The sequence below is a fragment of the Triticum aestivum genome, chromosome 6D (assembly GCF_018294505.1).
Source record: "Triticum aestivum cultivar Chinese Spring chromosome 6D, IWGSC CS RefSeq v2.1, whole genome shotgun sequence".
Lineage (NCBI taxonomy): Eukaryota > Viridiplantae > Streptophyta > Magnoliopsida > Poales > Poaceae > Triticum > Triticum aestivum.
In genome coordinates this window covers 479119451-479141973 of record NC_057811.1, presented here as the reverse complement: position 1 = coordinate 479141973, position 22523 = coordinate 479119451, and the positions used below count along the sequence as shown (strand labels likewise).

At 46.4% G+C, this 22523-nt stretch overlaps 2 protein-coding genes across 3 annotated transcripts; one reads left to right on the top strand and one right to left on the bottom strand.

The window, feature by feature from the left end:
- The first annotated feature begins 1797 nt into the window (after positions 1-1797).
- Positions 1798-6705, top strand: LOC123146132 (disease resistance protein Pik-2). The gene is made up of 3 exons (XM_044565718.1): positions 1798-2708; positions 4219-6318; positions 6415-6705. Exons 1-2 carry the CDS (start codon positions 1891-1893, stop codon positions 6257-6259), a joined length of 2859 nt encoding a protein of 952 aa, XP_044421653.1. The 5' UTR covers positions 1798-1890; the 3' UTR covers positions 6260-6318; positions 6415-6705.
- Positions 6706-8005: 1300 nt separating this feature from the next.
- Positions 8006-16441, bottom strand: LOC123146131 (CLIP-associated protein). 2 transcript variants are annotated; one of them, XM_044565716.1, is made up of 16 exons: positions 16295-16441; positions 15290-15451; positions 15089-15186; positions 14752-14826; positions 14591-14659; positions 14433-14518; positions 14240-14357; positions 12211-12309; positions 11811-12129; positions 10157-11724; positions 9850-9951; positions 9659-9733; positions 9500-9568; positions 9260-9328; positions 8819-8920; positions 8006-8692 (listed from the first exon to the last, which is right to left on the bottom strand). In XM_044565716.1, exons 1-16 carry the CDS (start codon positions 16410-16412, stop codon positions 8552-8554), a joined length of 3270 nt encoding a protein of 1089 aa, XP_044421651.1. In that variant the 5' UTR covers positions 16413-16441; the 3' UTR covers positions 8006-8551. The 2 variants fall into 2 exon arrangements, with proteins under 2 accessions (XP_044421651.1, XP_044421652.1); XM_044565717.1 differs by having other exon boundaries at positions 10157-11712.
- Between the last annotated feature and the right edge of the window lie 6082 nt (positions 16442-22523).

Sequence of the window (22523 nt, the reverse complement as noted above, 5' to 3'; positions counted from 1 at the left end):
GAAGGCGAGCGCGTGCGCGTCCATCTCGTGTCCGCGCCGACGCAAATCCGGCTCAAAAATGGGCCAGGAATGGGTCGCCCGCGGACGAAAAGTGGAGGCGCGTCCGTTTGGGTCGGCGCGTTGGGCCGCCTTTTGTGTCCACGCCGATCCAAGCGGACGGCGGCGGACGAAATGGGTCACCCCATTAGAGTTGCTCTAAGTAGAATCAGCTTAGCTCTCAGCAACAGAAAGCGAAGTGTCCTGCCTTTTGCTTGTGTCTGAACATGTTCCCTAGGACATTTTGTTATTTTTGCAGGCATAAAAAAGCTGGATCAAAGGAGCATACAACAACAAATACAGGACCGGGTGAGTACTTGTTCCTCCATCCTCCATCCATTTTATATGCTTGATTTCTTGCAAAATTCTTAAATTTAATATGTGCGAGGTTTTAGGGAGGGGTGAAGCAATTCTCCTGTGAAGGGTAAGAGGGAGAGGGAGAAGGCGGGAAAAGTGGGAAGGAGTGTTTTTTAGGGGAAAGAGGCGGTGTTTTGGATTTCTACCTTGTGTTCCTCTCTATTTTTTTTGTTTGCGTGTGATTTTTGTGTTGACTTGTGGGTTTGGAGACCAATTCCAAAGGTCAGGAGCCGAAACGAAGAAACTGAGAAACAACAAGTAAAACCCCAGTAAAAATAAACAACAAACCACATGAAGCAGAGCTAAACCCAGCAACAAAAACAATAAAGCACATATCACACAGGGGAGGAAAGTATTTGCAATACAATTCCGGCTGTCGTCGGTCGTCTGAGAATTAGTATAGGCGCACCCTTATTATAGCAATCGTACATATTCAGCTGCTTAATAAGGTGGCTTCACGTGCCTACACATCGAGACCCAATAGATTCCATCTTGAAGGGATAGGTGGGACACAAAAGATATTACAACACTTTGAAAAGGCTGACAGCTACAGAATACACACGAATACAAAATGAAACTCACGAGACGATACATGTGGATACTACATTAACGTTGGTCCAAGCTTGTGTTTACATCGAGAACAGGGGAAATAAAAAGGGACAAGTTGGCTCATCAACCTAAGTAACCCCAGTGCTCTATCGCGTGCGTATATGCCTTTGCTTCGTAGGGCCGCGCATGGTGCATGTGAGATCGTGTGTCGGTAAATTCATTGTTATAGTTCATTCGTTCAAAATGTTTTTTTAAGCCAGTCCTTTTTGCCCACTTGTTTTCAGTTCTCACGCCACTTATCAAAGGGTTAATTTGATACATGTTGTATATTTGCGTGAGGCATCTTGCAGCTGTAGTATATTTTTATTCCCGTGCAGTGCAGTTACATGTAAGTATTGGTTAGAGGCTAATCACCCCAGCTCATCTCTTCTCCTAGCAAGCTTCTCGTCGACCTGTGTGCTGCGATCAGTGCACATCACTACAAGTCATGCAAGCGCATTGCCTTTGTATTATGCATGTAAATAGATGCTAATTAAGTTCATATATCTAGATCTAGCTGAAGCCAACGAGTGCTGCTTGGCTTGTCATGTAGATCGCAATCAAGTACATATATCTAGATCTATGCTGGCTGACATAGGTTAATCTGCGGTAGGACACTTCCGAGAAATGCGGGCTCCGCACGCTGCATGGGGCACCATTTCCCTGTTATCTGACAACGGTGGCCTAGGGAGCTGTGAAGCACGCTGTCCACTGTTTACCCTCACATGGCACAGTCACACACAGCCAATCAGCCATTCTTAGGCCTAACTGAAACAAGAACCCTGTAAGAATCTTGCAGCTAGCTAGCACACACCCCATTCGTCCGTCCTCTTTCTGCACCACTCTCCACTCTGAGCACAAACCAAGCACAAACCGAGAGATGGGTTCGAGAGAGGAATAGAGAGATCAATGGCGGTGGTGAGTTCTTCGCTGGGCGTGCTGGGTCCCCTGCTGGGGAAGCTCACTGGTTTGCTTGGCGATGAGTGTGCCCGCCTGAAAGGCGTCCGCCGCGAGATCCGCTCGCTCAGATCCGAGCTGACTTGCATGCATGGCGCAGTCCAGAAGTACACGACGCTGCAAGATCCTGATGTTCAGGTGAAGGCGTGGATATCACTGCTAAGGGAGCTGGCCTATGACATCGAGGATGTCATCGACAAGTTCATCTACCAGCTTGGTAATGGCGGCCACCACCAGGGTGGATTCAAGGAGTTCTTCCGCAAGACTGCTCGCCAGCTCAAGACTCTGGGCTCTCGCCGTGGAATCGCCAACCAAATCAATGATCTGAAGATTCGTCTCGAGCAGGTAAAAGAGTTGAAAAGTAGTTACAAGCTGGATGATATTACCTTTGAACATTCAGCGGTGGATCCCTGCTTGTCCGCTCTTTTTGTTGAGGAAGCACACCTTGTGGGAATTGATGGTCCAAGAGACGAGCTTGTTAAGTGCATGCTGGAAGATGAAAGTAGCTCGACCAAGCATCGCAAGGTGTTGTCCATTGTTGGCTTTGGTGGGTTGGGAAAAACAACACTGGCCAGGGAGGTCTACCGCAAGATCCAGGGGGAGTTTCATTGTCATGCTTTTGTCTCGGTCTCGCAAAAGCCCAACGTAAAGAAAATTATGAAGGATTTGATCTCTCGGGTGCCTTGCAAGGAAGATTTTAAGGAAGGTATCGAAACTTGGGATGAAGCGGAATGTATTGCGAAGCTAAAAGAACTCTTACAGGATAAGAGGTAATTTCAACCCCCCCCCCCCCCCCCCCCCCCGAACCCGTTTGAAGCAAATATATTAAGAATAATTTATTTATACTACCCTGTCTATATGCAGCAGTGAAAAAGAATCTCTACTATTTAAATCGAATTGTAAAATAAATATGTATATGGGTTAAAGATTAGTGATGCACTCAAATGATTCAAAATATTTCTCGTGAACCTTTAAAGCATGAATAACACAGTGAATCATTCTAAGGGCAATTTGTCCAAAGAACCTCCATTAGCTTTATCTTTCCCTTCCAGAGAAACGATCTCCAGAGTTTGTCGATCTCATCAACTACTCACTTGGTAATTTGATGCAAGACATAAGATAAGCAGGGATAGCCGACAAAACCTATTTAGTAAGAGAGAGGTGACCACCCTTCGTTTGGGAAACTCAAGGAGAACCCGATAGAACATTTAGCATCAGAAGAGATTACTGGCAGAAAAGCCTCTCTTGGCAACTTGGAGTCAGACAAGGGCATCCCCAGGTAGTTTTGAGGAAAAGATTAGATCGGGCAGCCCACCACCCTAGAAATATCCGCAGTTTCCCCATCGTATTGCCCAAGGCATCAAGGATTTCCTTAAGAAGTTTAGCCTGATGAACATCACCTTACAAAACAATAAGACTGTCGTCTGCATACTGTAGCACTGGAAAAGGCAACATGCTGATAACTGGGTGTCAAAGAGCTCCACTGGATGCAAATTTTTTAATGGCTTGCTGCGGCACATCAACCACAATAATGAACAAAAGGGGTGAGAGAGATTCCATTCAACAGGATAGCAGTTTTAGCGGTTGTAAGAAGGGAGTCAGTACACATAATCCATTTACCATCGAAACCTCTAGCCTTCATAATAGCAAAGAGAGCATCCCTAGCAAAAGCCTTGGTTAAGTCTAGTTTTAGCACAATGACCTTTCTTTTCCAGTTTTCCTTTCTTTGCCTGTCTGAACAAGATCCATTTTTGCATATAAGAACTTATAAGCGATGCACCTGTTTTTGGCAAAGCCAGATTGATCATTATCAACTAGTACAGTAATAAGAGCTTGAACCTCAAAACTTTCGTGATCCATTTCACCGGGCAGTTAAGAAGCAAAATATGCCTCAAGTTACCGGGGAGCAGCTATTTTCCCTTTTCTGAAGCATAATCATGTAGGAGCTGTTGATTCTTTCTAACCATATTAGTTGGTTAGTTTTGAGTTCCAACTATGGCTAAAGTCTCAGTTGAGTAAGCAAACTGCAAATGGTAACATAAGGAATAAGCACACGGAAGACCCTAAATAACTTGTTGATTACTTGCAGCTTGTATGATTCTTAGGCAATCATAGTTTATTTATTGTTTTCCTTCTGATTTTTGTATTATCATCCTCTTGGAGATCGTAGTTTTTTTGGGTATTATGGTTGAAGTCCTTATAAATGACATTGGTATCTTTATGTTCTGTACTTGAACTACTTTTCATAGTTGGTTAACAATACCTACTTATATGCTTCAGGTATCTCATTGTTATTGATGATATATGGTCCATATCAGCATGGGACGCTATTAAGTATGCTTTCCCGGAGAATGAATTTTCTAGCAGGATTATAGCTACCACACGAGTTGTTGATGTAGCAAGATCATGTTCTCATGGTGGTAATGGCCGCATGTATGAAATGGAAGCCCTAAATGATCTCCACTCCAAACGATTGTTCTTCAAAAGAATATTTGGTTCTGAGTGCTGCCCTGATATGCTAAAACAAGTTTCGAATAAAATACTGAAGAAATGTGGAGGCCTCCCATTGGCAATTATCAGTATAGCAAGTTTATTGGCAAACAGACCGCTGGTCAAAGATGAGTGGGAGAGGGTCAGAAGGTCTATTGGTTCTACATTGGACAAAAACCGAAGCTTAGATGGAATGAATAACATATTATCCCTTAGTTATAATGATCTTTCACCCAATCTCAAGACCTGCTTGTTATATTTATGTATATATCCTGAGGATTATGTGATTGAGAGAGATATTTTAGTGAGGCGATGGATAGCAGAAGGCTTAATCTCTGAAGAGCGCGGACAAAGCAAGCAAGAGGTTGCCGAGAACCACTTCTATGAGCTAATAAACAAAAGTATGGTCCAGCCGGTTGAAATTGGCTATGATGGAAAGGCTCGTGCTTGTCAAGTCCATGACATGATGCTCGAGCTCATTATTTCAAAATCGGTTGAAGATAATTTCATCTCTTTGGCAGGCCATGGTCAAACTGATTTGGCAAAGCGTGATGGTCTTATTCGGCGACTATCAGTCCAGCATATTGACCAAGAGCTTGCATCCATATTGTCAAATGAAGATCTAAGCCATGTACGATCTCTGACAGTGATAGCATCAACTTGCATCAAACACTTGCCTAGGCTTGTCAGGTTTGAAGCTTTGCGTGTACTAGACTTTCAAGATTGTAAGAGTCTGCATGAGTATGATATGAATGGTATAGATAAGCTATTCCAGCTGAAGTACCTGAGCTTTAGGGGCACTCGCATGTCAAGGCTACCATCAGAAATTGTGAGGCTATATGATCTAGAGACGCTAGATCTTAGAAATACACATATAGAAGAATTGCCTGCTAGAATTATTTTGCTCAGTAAGCTACAACATCTACTCACTGAAACAGATTCATATTACATTGTTCGTAAAGGTGGAACAAAGATACCAAATGGGATTGGAAATATGAGAAATTTAGAGGTGATCTCGGGCTTTAATATTATCAAGAGTTCATTATGTGCAGTTGAGGAACTAGGGAATCTGACCAGTTTGAAAGAACTCCATCTACAGTTGGACGGTGGAGGATCTCAGGAATACAAGAGGCATGAAGAGATGTTGCTCTCCTCGATATGCAATCTTGGCACATGCAAACTTCAGTCTTTATGGATATGCTCTTCTAATTCAACACCCTTCAGGTTCTTAGATTCCTGGTCCCCTCTGCCATATAACCTCCAAATATTTATAATGGGCGGCGACTACTATTTACCAAAACTGCCAAAGTGGATTGTTCTAGCCCTTGCCAGTCTTACATACCTAGATATTAATTTGATTGAAGCAACAGAGGAGGATTTGCGGATACTTGGAGAGATGTCTGCCTTACTCTGCCTGAGTCTAGCATTCAGCACTGTCCAAAAAGAAAGGCTTGCCTTACAAGGCGTTGGCTTCCCGTGTTTGAAGGAATTCTGCCTTATTCGTGCAACCCATTGTGCAAGTGCAATTTACTTGACGTTTGAAGAAGGGGCAATGCCAAAGCTGGAGAAGCTTGCGCTGCCGCTGTTTGCTTCAGTGGCAGAAGAGTATGGGTTCTACTTGGGTCTTGGCCACCTCCCATTTCTCAGAGATGCCATAGTTACTCTTTGCAATGATGCTGACACATCTTTCGAAATCAAGTCTGCTGCAGCTGCTGCTATAAGGAAGGAGGCAAATGGCCATCCCAATCATCCCATGTTATCTATCTACGACCGAACGGATGATAGATATTATAACTCCGACGAGGAAGAGAACTACAGTGACGAGGAATAGAGCTAGCTGTCAGGAACTGTTATATCAGGACATTTGACTACCGAGTACCAATGCAAGAGGTATTTAATCATAACCAACAATTTCTTACAACACTTTCTGTAGGCAACCTTTCTCACGCCCAGTTGTGTTTTTTTTTCTCCCTTCCATCTATTCAGGGGTTCTTCTATTGAATGCAATCACGTGATTGGAATGCTGTGGTGATCATGCACGTTCTCCTCTCGCCTTTCAGACGGGACCACGCGTGTGGAAGCTCAAAAATAAAGGTGTCTCAGAAGAAGTGGTGTTTGTTGCTTTGCTGCATGGTACTATTTGGTTTTCAGAGTGAATCTTGTATCCAGTATTTTTTTATTTGATTACTATTTTTAAGAATCAATTAAGTTGTCGCTGTTGTGTATGTACTCATGCACTTTGTGTGTACCAATTTAATTTGATGGACCATTCATTCAGTTTAAATTGAGACAGTCAGGTTTGAGAGTTTTGTCAATCCTATGTACATAATTCTGAACTTTCTACAATAGCGTGAGCACCTGGTTTCAATCTCAGAGATGTAAACGGAGTGTGAGATTTGGGATGTACATGTACAGTAGGAAAAATGATTCAGCGGGAAGTATCTTATCCTATCCACCACTGCATCTATTCGGCACTTGGCAGTGGTTCCAGTTCTGATGGAATTGAGTGAGTGATAGCATGAGAAACATCGCAACAGCCAGCCATTCCCGTGCTCTGCTGCTGCCGTTTACCAACCTGACACCAAAGCCAACGCTAATCTAACTCACCTCCTTTCTTCACAGTGAAAAGAGAAAAAAAAAAACAAGGTCCGTCAGGTAGAGTACCCTCTCTAGATCAGTACCCTGCACCGCCCCACCTATACATGTACGAGGATCTCCGAGAAGGAGTATTTCATATGTGTGTGCTGGGCGAGTGAGTGGCGTGCTTCAGAGTTCAGAGGTGTTCTACAGAAGAAGAAGCAGGGCCAGTTCAGGAGTTGGGGATGCAGGCATGGGGTGCAGTACAGTACAGCCAACGGTCCGAACATATAGGGCAACCAGGGGGCGTCACCCACTAATGAACTTGCCGTGAACACGTGAGGTTCAGAACAGGTTCTTGAGTTTCAGACTGCTTTTGAATTATAGCACAATGTTTGGATGTTTATATATGGTTCATGCTTTGCAAGTCCTGGACGGTTGCAAGACAGAACTGGGACAGATATCTTTGCCAGATTTTAAGCTTCTATGAGCTATTGCTTTTGGGATTCAGCAACTCCGTGGAGATCAAACAGAAGTACTCCCTCCGTTCGGAATTACTTGTCGCAGAAATGGATGTATCTAGACATATTTTAGTTCTAGATACATCCATTTCCGAGACAAGTAATTCCGAACGGAGGGAGTAGTTGTGTTGACAGGAAAATGGAAGATGATCGGTTAGTCTTAAACAGAATCTACGAAAGTAAGTGAGAAGGAATGAAACCTTGCCAGCATATGGACTACTTAAGATTTCCGAAGGCGTCCAAGACCACAGGTAGAAATGACGACAAATGAGTCATCAGGTCGCTCCTGTTACAGTCGATCAAATCTCAAGCGGCAAGACCAAAACAGAAAATAAAAGGAAAAAACTTTTGTTTTTCAAGAAACAATTGATTTAAGTTTTTGAGAAATGGAAGGGGAAGTTTTTTTTTTTTGAATGAATGGAAGGGGAAGTTAACTGTATGACTGACTCACACTGGTGAGTTTTTTTTTTTTGGGCAAACATGAGCCCTCAAGGAGGGCTAACTTTTATGATTTAGCTACCAAGGCAATGTACAGACAGTAATTTCCCCTTGGGGAAAGAGATGGCCTCCAAGGCCAATCTAGAATTACATCCAGAGAGGCAGAGGCTTTGCTGCATAGAAAGTTGCATCTAGAAGAGGATCAACAGCAGAAAGCTCTCTTAGCAAGTGAATGATCTACACCGGTGAGTGTTGTTGGGCTTGTTTCTACACAGTATGGGCTGTACAATCAAGAGAAGCGAAAATTGCTGGGTTAGCCCTTTCCTCAAAGGAAAAGAACCTATGACCCAAGTGGCCTCTTTTTGGTTTCGTTATGAAGAGCGAAACAGAGTTGCTCTGCTCCCTGGCTGCCAGAAACAGGGGGTTGAGCAAGTGAGAGCGACCTGGGAAGGAACAGGTCAGCTTTTTCCGTTGGTTTCTTTTTCTGAAACCGTTGAGGCAGCACTGTACTTGTTATTGATGTTTACATTGAGTGAATCACAAGAGATGTAGCTGCACGTACACGCCTTCCATCATGCCTTGAACCATCAGATGTTCGCCCTCGACAGTCGGCTCGCCGACGTGGCCACGACGAGCTGCAGCAGCTGCGCGCCACCCAGCCGCTCCAGGTGCGGCGCCACCGCCGGCCCCAGCTTCAGGTACGTGTCCACCAGACACAGCAAAATAGCCTGCAATAATATATGCAGCACAAGTTTATTCAAGATTGATATGATTCAGCAAAAACATGCTGTGTTTGCCAGAAAATAGAAGATGATCTAAACACAATCTACAAAAGTAAGTGGGAATGAACGAACCTTGCGAACATACGGGCTGTGGTTTTCGAAGGTGTCCAAAAGCACGGGTAGAAATGTCGACAAATGAGCCATCAGGTCGTCGTGTGACAGCCGCATCACAAGCTGCAAAACCAGAGAGGAAGGCAAAAGTTCGCAGTTAGGAAAAAGTAGTAACAAGTCAAAAATATAAATATATATGCTGGTGCTAGTGAAATGGGCTATATTAAACACGAGATTAACCACAATGTAATCTGCTAGGGTAAAACGCTACAGCTATTGATGCTAACACTTGGCTGTGTGCATGTGTGCATCCTAACATTCAGACTTTCAGAGGCTGGGAGATGTACTCCTCATTATCCAAAATAAAAATAAAAAATTATGCCAGCACCGAGATCAGACCACGTGACCACACACACTATTACATAGTAAGTACATCAACTGTATGACCTGGGAGGGATTTACCTTGCTCAAACTGTTGATGCTGACAATAAGGATTTTCTCATCATGAGAGACCAACTGAGAAGCAATTGCCTGTGTATTTAAAATGAGCAAGATAAGACCCCTAAAAAAGAGATAAGATTCCAACGACCGTGAAAAAGGAAAAAAGAAAAAGGAACAGCAACAAGTTCTCCAATTCATCTATATGAATTAAATTCCTAAGAGTATTCGTAAAACCGAAAACATAATATGAAAGAATCTTACCCGAAGGCATCCCAGTGGATCAAATTGAGTGACCACGGTTGTCAGACAGATATGCGCCAGATTTACTACCTGCAATGACAATGACACAAAAGGCCTGAGTGAGCAACTTTATGGTTGAGACAATGCAAATCCTAGAAGAGTGCCCCAGTGTAGTAGTACCTTTAAGGCAGAATCTTTGGTTGCATGCAACAATTTAACTACAAGAGTCTCGATACAATTCTCCAGTGCCTTTTCCTGGAATATATGACCATAGCAGAGGTCATTTTCATGGAAGGCCCATCAATGGCACAAATACTCACTATTGGTAGTTTAGAAATAATTATATTCCCACCAAAAAAATAAAATCTTACTTTCTTTTCGAGAATTCCAGCCAATAGAGAAAGTGCAAGCTCTCTAGTGGATTCAGTTGGGTCATCAAGCATCTCAAGGAGAGAGGACATATGATGCAAATTCTGAGAAAGGAATAAGTATGAGGTGACATCAGAACCAACAAACCTAGGACTGGAATACCCCTTACTAAGATAAAATAAATAAATAAGGTGATACAAATAGATCAACCTAAACGGAAATACATGTTAATCCCTATGTCAAAATGGAAAGAAGCTTAAAAATAATGATAAGAAATAACACCAAACAGGTCAATAAATAGTTACAAACCTGATGATGCATCTTGGAAATGCTTGGCTCATGACTCTGACTACTATTCATCATCATATCCTTGCTTCGCCTTCTAGGACTATACTTTTTACCCATCATTTCAGCTCTGTGACCATAAGATTCACCACCCAATTCAGATTGAACCTTCGCGGTATGACGCCCAAAGACCTCCAAGTGAGTGTTTGGGAGATATTGGAATGCGGAGCTAAATACTTGATCACCTCTGACATCACTAGATTGATATGCGTCATGCTGGTGGGATTTATGTTGCCTTCCAACATAACTTCTGGGATGAGGATCTGTAGCAGCAAAGCGATCAAAAGACGGCACTTTGTGTTTATGTCTCCTTTGCTGCAAGAAGTCTTCCAGGTCGCTCCCTATCATAGGGATTAACTGCTTTATTGCCCGCGTAAGTTGCTTCTGTTCTTCCATTGACAAGGTAACTATAAAGCTTAACATGGTTTCCGGATCATAATGACAATACACTGAAGATAAACCAACCACCGCAGCCTCTTTTAGCTTCTTGTTTCTATCCTTAAACAGAAGAGTTAGCTTCCCAAGCCACGGCTTGAGAAAACTGCTACCAGGATAGATGTCAGAACTAACTGTGCATTTCACAAAAGAGGCCTTTGCAAAGTCAAGAATTGCAAGCTTTGACTTGGGGGATTTTTGCTCGTCCAACGAACGAAGCAGAGCAGGTAAGAGAGAATCAATGGAGTAATTTTCACCTGCAAGATTCAAAACTGATAAGCATTGCTGCTTGGTTGACTCCTTTGGATCATTTAATCGAGAGAAAACATGGGGCAACATCTTGTCCAGATAATGTTCAAAAGGCTTCTTGAAAACCGGCATGATCTCAGCAAGTGATGAGAGAGCAGCATGTGCCACTTTATGGTGTGGATCATCCAAATACTGATTAACAAGCCTCATAACCTTCTCAAAATTTTGTGCAACCTCCTGAATGCCTTTCGGTCCTCGCTCTTGCAAGTGTTGGCGCAAGAAATTGAATGCATATACCCTCATCATCCAATCTGACTTGGGGTTAAGGCCTAAAGAAAGTGCCCCAGTGAGAGATGAGGGCACATCCATGCTATTGGCCGTTTCACCAATAATGAGCTGTTTACCATCTAAATCACCTCCTGTACTGGCATAGAACCAGTTTGTCATCAGCTTACTCAGGAGAGGTCGCCGGAAATTAGGAGTGTGGTTATTCGGTGACTGCTTCGAAACTACACTCTTACGAGGAGTTCTGGCACAGGGCCTCTCTTCTTGTTGGGACCTTAATCTTCCACCTGATATTCCATTAGAGCTTGATTTAGTGGGCCTTTGGTTTAGCAAGTTTTCTGACTCTTCCGAACTAGCAGGAGGAGTGCGGCTCAACATCTCAGAAGGATCCCGTGATGCTTGAACTTGACAAGAAGTTATATGTTCAACCTCCGGCCTGCACTCGGCCTTGTCTTGGAAAGTTGCTATGACAGTTGCTTCTGACAATAAAATGTCTGGAGTTGGTTCAAATGGAGTGGCAGAAGGAAAATCACGGGATGATGAACTGATACCTGCATTTTGGTCTGAATTCAACAAGTTGGCCAATAAAGCAGAGTGGTCCAAACCGAGAAAAAGAAGAAATAGCAAGGTATTTTTCGCTGACATATACCTGAAACGCGTTCATCAGGGTCTGGAACTGGAATTCTTTCTTCTTCTAATGTGCTCATATCCTCAAATGAACTTCCAATAGCTAAACCATCTTTACTATCTTCCGCTGGAATTTGAGGGGTCATATGAGAATGCTGAAGAGATATTTTCACCAGTGCTGATTGCAGGTCTCCAGAAGAAAGTGATGTCAGAGGATCGACCATGACAACTTTGTCCATTGCAGTTGGAATGCAAGGAACAAATTGAGGTTGCCCGAGCTTAATTCCTTCTATTGGTGACAACTGCTTTTGATGTGTCTCAGCATCATCATCAATTATCATCTACAGAATTTAATATCATAGAGTCAAAAACTGTATGACCAAATAGGCAAATATGCAAGATAAATTTGAGGATATATATACTTTCTGCCTGGATGGTTCAAATGATGAGAAGAGCTGATGAGAACGTTGAGGCCAAATTCTGGAGAATATCCTGTAGCATACCCTAGCACCCGATCGAACCTTCAAATAAAGAAAGTTGCTTAAAACCTAGAACCATGTGACCACGCGGAATAGTTTCGAAAAGGGCATCCACAAAAAGAACACAGGTGAGAGTGCAATGCCATGTTGTAAAATAGAAGTCCTAGGCGAAATATAGGAACCATTCCAGAAAGGTTAAAAGAACTGTACTGATGAATGTAAACCATCTTTTCTGAAAGAGATTCAGAACCATGTTTCAGAATATTATTTGAAAAGTAAAAATTCAGTATCTTAATCCCCTCAACTATCACAAATTAAATCACCCTGAAGAGGCCAGTTTAGCGGTTTCTCGTGACAGTTTTGCCTAAGCGGCGAGACGGAGAAGTCCCCACTGGGCTGGTCATTCTGTCGAACACTTTGCATGCGCCCAAGAAGAGGCTGGCTCTCGACCAAGGAGTTGGTGGTCACAGCAGCCAGAGACGACCACGAGGCCGTAGTGTTGCCTTATAATCTGTTAATATGCCGAGATCTCGCAGGAGGAGCGATAGGAGGCGAAAACGGCGTACCATGTCCACATAAGGAGCCGCGGTCGAGGCCATCGACCGCGGCGCCGACGACCAAGTCCATCCAGAGCGGGACGCCTTCCCAGGCTCCACCTGCCCTGCGGTGCGCCCATCAACGCATCCACGATCGGTGGCCGTCGAATTGGCTGCACCAGAGCTCAATGGAGTCCTTGCGGCCCACGGTGGCGTCACTGGTGCACGGCCTCCAGCGGCTCCGGCGCGAGCGCATCGCCGCCCTCGTCGTAGAGGGAGGGGTCGATGTGACGCTGCAGCGCGGGAAGTGCGCCCAGGCGAAGCTCGACGGCGAGGTCATGCCTTGGCCGGGAGAGCGCGCCGCGGCAGAGGGAGCGGAGAGATGGTCGACTCGTGGGAGTATTACACTAACATGTGGGTCCCGGAGTGAGGTGGCTATGTAAGTCAAATCTGGTCAGTGTGCCACCTGGGCAAAACCAGCTTCGGAGGGTGATTTGTCTGCTTTGTGGGGCTTATCTATACATTTAGGTTTCTTTTTTCCTTGTTTCCATTTCAGCAAGTGCACGTTTTCTACACATAATATCAAAACTTTTTTTTTGTTTGCGAAAATGATCAGATCTATTATAAGAGTCACTGAAAGTATAAAGCATCTCAAACATAATAAAAAAATTCTAGAGATTTCGTAACCACCGAACGATCAATATTGGCGCCAAAACAAGCTAGTGACTCGCCGCTGTAGCCGCTCCCTACTGGAGCCTGCTTGACCTTGTCGATGACAACCGGAAAGTCTTCGTGCAAATGCCCCTAAAAACCAACGCCCTAGAGTCGCAGTTCGCGGTTGAACCCTTACATAGATCTAAAGCATATGACATCAAATCTCATCACATGACGAGAAACCCCAACCTCACCGACCCAAGGAGATGACAGGAATCTACACTGGAGCTCCGTCGACTATCTCTAGACGGACGAACTCAAGGAAGATCGGAGCCCGGAAGACAAACTCGAAAATGAAGCGCCCCATCCACCCAAGTGTCGTGCCTGGGACTAAAAAACTCTAACCTAAACTACTAACCGAAGCGGAGGCATCGGGATCCACCTCCGCGCCACCAGCCGCCAGGGCAGTAGGTAGAGGGAGGCAAATCCACAGGCTCGCCAGTGAAGCCTGAAGGAGAGAGTTCGCGCTAGCCGACTAGGGTTAGGGGAGGAAACAAAAAACAATAATACTCAGGGCAATTGCTTCAGAACTGATGATACTTAGGGTAACTAACTCAAAAAATTATCCAACTAGATAACCAAAATTTGTTGGCAAGAGATTTGCTTGTAGCCGAATGACAAACTTGTCCTAGATACATTGCCGGAATCAATAAAAAAAGGCAAAGACAAGAAAGAAATTTAAATATCCATTTTCACACACTTCAAAAAAGAAAAAGAAATACCTCACTAGTTGCATCTCCTATGCAACACTTTATGAGTTCTTCATACAGATTAGCTGATCTCTGTAGTTCGGGAGTATCAACCCAATACTCTAGCATCAGTATTGCATACTCACAACACCTACAACAGGAACACATTCTTAAGCATTCATCCAAAGATCAATGTATATCACCCGCCTTGGTGCCTTTCTATTACCTGGCACGAAGAACTGCGCTTCTGTCATTTTTTGCGAATTCAATAACTCTTGGTAGAATGCGAGCTACTTTGCAGTTTCGTAGCATCTGTACAGCCAACATTGTACATCAAGCACATTATTACAATAAAATGTCCAAAAAAAGCACTTGTATATGTACCTCTTTTATACAGTTATCAGCTGACTCGGCAATTACAAGAACAGTGATCACGACATTCTTAAGAAGGGCCTACAGATATCAGATGTCAAAGTGGTCTCTTCATATACAACCAGATAGTCATAGACATAGGATGCACAAATTAAAGGAAATCAACAACATACCGGAATAAGCAATTCAGCACATGGTTCGAAGTCGCGTAGTAGCTCCTTTGATAGGAAAATTAGCAAATGGCATGCCTAGAAATATAAAAAATAAGTAGAAAGCCATGCTTCAGTTGGTGTGCAAACAAATGGTCCAAAATGTGGTGAGTTCATTAGGGGCAGAGACGCATAGATGATTACACAAAATATATCCTTTTGGGTCACACTACTTTACTATTAGTTGCTACTTTTGTCGCAACTATGTTTGATTACACAAAATACATACTTGCAGCATTCACTTCAACATCATAGTGAAGCAAGTCTCACTACTACAGACGTGAAACAGAAATAGCCAAACCTGCTTTACAACACTAGATCTCCTGTCCAGAAGCTGGGTTATAAGAGGAGCCACGAGTTGCTTTAGAAGCGTGGGGAAGGCTGAATAATCCGCGGCACCTGTAATAGAAGAAAAAAGAAGGCCTCAGAATATCTGACTTACTTGACAAAGTTAACTGTATTGTGCATAGTGAAGCCAACATAAATAAGAAGGAATTGACACCTCCACGAACTATGCCTTCCACTCTTTGCATCGCAGTTATCCGGATTGACCACTCATTATCTGGTTGTAAAGTAGACATTACTTTTCCTATTTCCTTTATCAGATCTTTTTCAGAGAATACTTTTATAGGTTCAACTGATTTCCTTGTAATATCTTCTTCCCCTGCATAGAGTACGGTGGATAGATCAAATACCAATAATCAGAAATAGATAATGTAATACTAAAAGTATTGTAAACAAAGCCTAGTAGAAGAGGAAAGACATTCATTATTAACGAACAATAAGTCATCAAACACCATATTCTTGGCCTTAAAATTTTCAATATACCAACATTGCTTGCTCTTAGCTTGCTACTGATACTGCCAGTTAGTTGGATGTTAATTATTTGTTGTAGTAGTATACTAATGAGGTTGACCCGCTGCGAAAACTGATCTATGAGTATTGGCCAGTAAGTATCATACAATGGTCAACCGGTATGAATAGACAGATGGTCAACCGGCCTTAACATTAAACTTTATTGTAGATTATTCCGTAACATACTTTATAAACTAAGGCATATCTTTGGAAACAGTCTCTGATTCAAATATGATGTCATGACAATTTTTGTTGTCAACCTCGATGGTATTGAATTATGTAGTTTAAATTATTACGGAAATGGTTAATTACATAGTGTAATGTTTAACAAAATAAGCCTGTTTTAGTTTTTTTAATGGGTTTGATATGAAAGGTTCTTGTTTGATAAAAATAGAGTAATCCTACTAGATATATGAACTACAATTGTGGATAAATTATTTGGGTGCTTAATGAGAAGTAACATTTTTGCTAAAGCACATCTAGATGTGCCCTGAGTATTGCACATCTTAGTCCTATGTCATTGATTTTACACGAAGATTCGTGCTGGTATTTTTTTTTTCCTTTTTTCATGCTTGATTGAGTCACTTAGATGTGCAATAACTATGCCACATCTAGATATGCCATAGACAGACCCGTGAAGTAAAGTCCATACCTGATAGAAGTGACATGTCTCTTGTGCTGATCTTTTGTTTCGAACTTTTCTTTACTTGATTGGTACCAGAAGATTCAGCTTCGGTTGTTGTACAACTACTGCGGTGGACATCTGGCATGCTAGGAGCTGTTTGTATATTTTCTGACCTTGCATTCATCTCCTTCATCTGCAACATCACAAGCAAACTAGTTGAGTTTTTCGTTTTCATGTTATTACAATAAGTGATATCACTCCCGACTCCGCATTTAGTCTCGGAGGTACAACAGACAGCTCTCTATAAAATTGGGATAAATTGGATAAGTATTGTTTTAAGTTTCCAGTTATGCAGGCATTTAGCCCAGACCTTTGATTGGAGATATGTTAATTAATTAAGTACTCGAGCTAGTAAAATATACTACATATGCCCCCCACATCCATGTGTGCTTCTTTTAAATTAGCTGAAAGCCTGAAACACAACTACTACTGACGCGAAATGCCCAGATAATAATCGTGCAATTCCACGGCGACAAGCGCTAAACCCTGGAGGAGAAGGAATCGAAATCAGAACTCCGATAGGCCAATACCTCCATGAGCAGCACGAGGAACCTCCTGGCGGCCTCCCGCACGGCCGCGTCGCCGTCCCCGAGCCTCCCGACGACCAGCGGGGTGAGCTCGTCGACGTGGCGCCGCATCGCGTCCCCTCCAGCGGCGCACAGCGCGTCGAGCGCCGAGCACGCTGCCCCGGCGTCTCCGCAGCCGAGGAGGCCCGCGCAGCACTCGGCGAGGGCGGCGGCTTCGGCTGCCGAGATCACCTCACCCGGCCCGGGCGCTAGCTCCTGCAGCCGAGCCGCCGCGGATGCGGACGACGCCATCCCGCCGGCGCGTGGGTTTGGTGCCTGCTGGGTGTGCGAGGCGATGGAAATGGTGGGAACGAGGAGAGAGAGAGAGAGAGAGAGAGAGAGAGAGAGAGAGAGAGAGTTGAACGAGGTTTTGGCATGGGAGCATTGATGCTTTTATGGGCGCGGGAATCGCGGTCTAGAACTGATTTTTAACCAGGTTGCGTCTGTTGGTAGGTCGACGCTTCAAAATATTCAGTCTGTTGATCAGTGTTTAGAATTAGTAAGAGCATCTCTAGCTCCCCTAAAATGCTATTAGAGGAGTAAAATTTACTACATAGTGGAGTAAAAAAATTACCGCTCTACCTAGCGGGCGCCTGCTAATACTCTGTCTCGACCGCGTGTTGTAAAAAAATTCTTCATGCGAAGCCCCCCTTGTGGCAGGCGGGTGTCTTGCGTGAAGCACCCTTGTCGACGGCGGTGACCTCGCACTACCAGAAAAACTTGCGATGCCGACGGCCAAATCTATGCCGACGGCCCCCGTCAGCATAGATGGACATATCCCGACGGCCCAGCTAAAGCCGTCGGCGTAGAAAGGCCGTCGGCATATATCAATCTATGCCGACGGCACCCGTCGGCATAGATCAGCCGTCGGCGTCGCAAGAAATATGCCTACGGCAGCCGGCGGTATAGCGCAGGCCGTCGGCATATCATGTGGGCCGTCTACCCGGGCGGCGACGGCCGTTTGACGGCGTCAGGCTACGCCGACGGGCTAACAGTGGCCGTCGGCATAGCTATGCCGAAAGCATCGATCTGCGTCGCTCGCCGGTCCCGTGGGGTGCCATATCTATGCCGACGGCCTTGCCGTCGGCATAGGCCTGGCCCATGGATCTTGCCACGTCATTGATCCCCGCCCTACGCCACGTCATCGATCCAGGGCTCTACTGTTCCGTGGCCATAGCTATGCCGACGGCTTTGCCGTAGGCATAGATTTCTAATAATATTTTAATATTTTATTTATTTTCTCTTTTTATTTTTATTTTTTTCCAAAACTAATTTCATTAACTTAAATGTGCCTTAAATGTACAGAAAACATATATCGATTGCCCCCCACATGGGCCTTGTTTCCGTCGTGTCACGGAGAGGTTAGACGGGACGGGGTGCCTGTGGGGGGTAGCAATGCCGCCAGGTGTTGCAGTGGGCCCTCCTACGGTTGTGGAAACGTGGTGGCAGGCACGGGCACCCGGCACGCGGCTCCGGGGTGTGCCCCCCCTCACGGGCGTCGCTGCCGCCGTGTCACGGAGGGGGGAAACGGCCACGCCGGGCCGACACGGAGGGAATCTTGGGGTGGGTTGTGCCGGGACTGTGTTGGGGCTGTAGCTATGGCTGGGCTATGACAACCAGGTGAAAAGGTCCACCGGTCAAACTCCGTCCGGCGAAAGTCAAAGGGCTAGACCCGGCGGTCGTCTATGTCAGGGTTAGACGGGACGGGGTACCTGGGGGTAGCAATGCCGCCAGGTGTTGCGGTGGGCCCTCCTACGGTTGTGGAAGCATGGTGGCAGGCGCAGGAACCCGGCACGCGGCTCCGGGGTGTGCCCCCCCCCCTCACGGGTGTCGCTGCCGTCGTGTCCCGTAGGGGGGAAACAGCCACATCGGGCCGGCATGGCGAATATTGGGGTGGGTTGGGCCGGGACGGTGTTGGGGGTGTAGCTATGGGCTGGGCTATGACAACCAGGTCAAAAGGTCCACCGGTCAAACCCCGTCCGGCGAAAGTCAAAGGGCTAGACCCGGCGGTCGTCTATGTCAGGGTTAGACAGGACGGGGTACCTGGGGGGGTAGCAATGCCGCCAGGTGTTGTGGTGGGCCCTCCTACGGTTGTGGAAGCATGGTGGCACGCATAGGCACCCGGCACGCGGCTCCCGGAGGCCGCCGGCCACAAGCGTAGACACTCGAAGAGCAATCCGCGTAGAGGAAAGTGTTCAGATACTTCTCCATCACCAAAAATTATGAAAAATTACCATCAGTCCTATAGCACATGCCCACGTCGTGTAAAAATATCATGATTTTATCGCGCTCCGAGTATTTAATAATATTCACGCCGCATCGTTACCGCAGAACGTCTACTACTGTGTCATCGCCATCCGTGAGGGGGGCCACACCCCGGAGACGCGTGCCGCCTCTTCAGACATGCCACCACACCGTACGGCATGTATGAGGGCCCGGTGCGACGCTCCGGTGGCATTGCTACCCCCAGGGCCCCCGTCCCGCCTAACCCTGTAGCGTTTGACCACGGGATCTAGCCCTTTGACTGTGCACGGAGGGGCTTTGACCACTGGAACTCTCCACCCGGTTGTGTTAGGTCAGCCCATAGGAACACTTTGGAGCAACATCCGGGCCAAAGCCACAGTAAGATCCCATCTGTGTAGACCTGACGCGTCCGTTTCCCCCCTTCAGGTGCCGACGGCAGCGCCGTCCGTGAGGGAAGGCACACCCCGGAGACGCGTGCCGGGCGTTTGCAACCGCCACAACACTTTCAGACTTGTGAGAGGCCGCCTACGCAAGATTTGGCGGCATGCTAGCCCCCGGAGGCCGCGGGCCACAGTCGTAGACACGCGAAGAGCAATCCGCGTAGAGGGAAGTGTTTAGATACTTCTCCATCACCAAAAATTATGAAAAATTACCATCAGTCCTATAGCACATGTGCCCACGTCGTGTAAAAAACTCATGATTTTATCGCGCTCCGAGTATTTAATAATATTCACGCCGCATCGTTACCGCAGAACGTCTACTACTGTGTCATCGCCGTCCGTGAGGGGGGCCACACCCCGGAGACGCGTGCCGCCTCTTCGGACATGCCACCACACCATACGATATGTATGAGGGCTCGTTGCGACGCTCCGGTGGCATTTCTACCCTCCCCCAGGGGCCCCGTCCCGCCTACCCTGTAGCGTATGACCACGGGATCTAGCCCTTTGACTTTGCACGGACGGGCTTTGACCAGTGGAACTCTCCACCCAGTTGTGTTAGGTCAGCCCATAGAAACACTTTGGAGCAACATCCGGGCCAAAGCCACAGCAAGATCACATCTGTGTAGACCCACGCGTCCGTTTCCTCCCTCCAGGTGCCGACGGCAGCGCCGTCCGTGAGGGAAGGCGCACCCCGGAGACGCGTGTCGGGCGTTTGCAACCGCCACAACACTTCCAGACTTGTGAGAGGCCGCCTACGCAAGATTTGGCGGCATGCTAGTCCCCAATCTATTCACCCAAAGCATATCATGCCTTTCAACACAGTCATATATCCTGTTAATATGTCTTTTCAACATCCAGGGAACCGGTGGATCAACCGTTGGCGGTGGTCTTCGCAGCACTCCCGAGTCACGGAGCCCGACCACTCCAATCCACGGAGGTGGAGGCGGAGGTGGAGGCGGTCTTGGCGGTAGCGCTGCCGCTAGCAGTGACGACCTGGCCTTCGGCGGTCTTGGGGGTGACGACCTCCGCGGTGCTCGACGTCCTGGCGCTTAAGCCTTTTCGGTTACTTGTGTGCTTATGCTTATGTTTCTTTAGATGACTTGTGTGTGGTGATGATCATAAACTTGCGGTCTTTGATGGTCCTTCATATGACTTGTGTGCTTCTTTATATGCTTATTTTTATGTTGATTGTGATGATGCTTATGCATATCTTGTTGTGACGGTGCCAGATGATACTTAGATGTGTTCTATATGTCTATTTCCATCATATATATCTGCTGATATGTGTTGTATATTTGAATTGAATTGATCTAAAAACAAACAGAAAAAAGAAAAAAATCAAATGCAAACTATGATGACGGCTAGGCCGTCGGCATAGAGCTGGCGCGAGCACCCAGTTGCTAACACGTGGCAGCTATGCTGACGGCCTAGCCGTCGGCATAGTTTTAAACTAAACCGACAGCTAGGTCGTCGGCATAGCCCTGCCCCAGGAGTGCCCAGCGGCTGACACGTGGCAGGGCTATGCCGTCGGCCTAGCCGTCGGCTTAGTTTGAAACTACGCCGACGGCTAGACCGTCGGCGTAGTTTCAAACTAAGCCGACGGCATAGATGCGCCACGTGGCGAGCAACCGTTGGTCAGCACTTGACGGCAGCCGCCGTTAGGCGGGAACGTTGCCGACGGCCAGGGCCGTCGGCATAGATGTACGGACACCGTCGGGATAGGTCCTATGCTGGCGGCCTTTCTATGCCGACGGCCTCCCGGGCTACGCCGACGGATATGTTGCCGATGGCCCTATGCCGACGGGGGCCGTCGGCATAGGCCTGTCCCGATGGGGAATCAAGGCTATGCCGACGGCCAGGGCCGTCGGCATAGGGTGTGATTCCGGTAGTGTCGGGCATCGCCGGGGACATTAAGCGGCGTTGGTGGAGATGAGATAAGCGCCATGTTCGTGTGGAGGTAATGAGGTATATGCGGGCGTGGTGCTTGCCTGCGACATCGTCGAAGGTATTACCCTCCGTCGCGTCCACCTCGGGTCTGCGCCACGACCAGCTCCGCCTCGGGCCGTCGTTGTCGTGTCCCGCGACCAGCTCCCCTCGTGTTGGATAAGGAACAGCGACACAGGGTGCCATGGGGTGCGGCTTCTCGTCGAGGGCGTCTAGGGGCGGGGTGGGCTGCGACTGTTCGCCGGAATGCGGGTGATCCGCACCATCAGCTACGTGGAGGACTTCGGCTTCGAGGACGGGGCACCTGTCACTGTCGCGCGTGCCACGACCTCCCGCGCCTCCTCCTCGTCGTGTCAGTACGTGCCAGAGTGCGAAGCTGCCCCGCTCGCCGGCAAGAGCTGCGCCACAACCCCATCCATGGGTCGCTCGCCCATGCGGAGCGCATCCACCTTGGGCAACCGGAACCACCAGGACTAGGATCTTCTGCTTGTTGTCGTCGTCTTTGCCGTTCGTTTTTCTTACTACTTGTTTGAAGTGATTTGTATCACCATCGAAGGTTCCTCGCTAGGGCTGGCATCGTCTGCGGAGACACATACCAAGTGTTAGACAAGATGCATCAGCCAACAATTGTAAGTTTTACTACGCTAAATTTAAGGGATCAGCTCGAAACGACCAAAACTTAGTGAAGTAAAAGTACTTCACCAAGGTTTACTCTGTCCTTGTGGCTCTAGCCTCCACTGAGGCAAAAGACGTGTAGGGAAAGCTCTGGCCGCGGTGACTAGGGGTGACAATCCTGGCCATATTGCAACCTGACTTGTTGACTTGGGCAATAGTTAAGCAAATAAGATGTAAAAACATAATGTTTCCTTTTTGCGAGAAAAATATAATGTTTCCTTTTTTTTGAGAGAAAAAATATAATGTTTCCTTAGAAAAAAGGAAACCTAACTATACATCCTAAAGAGAAGCGAGGGACACCTATGGAAGACTTAATTTATCGGAATA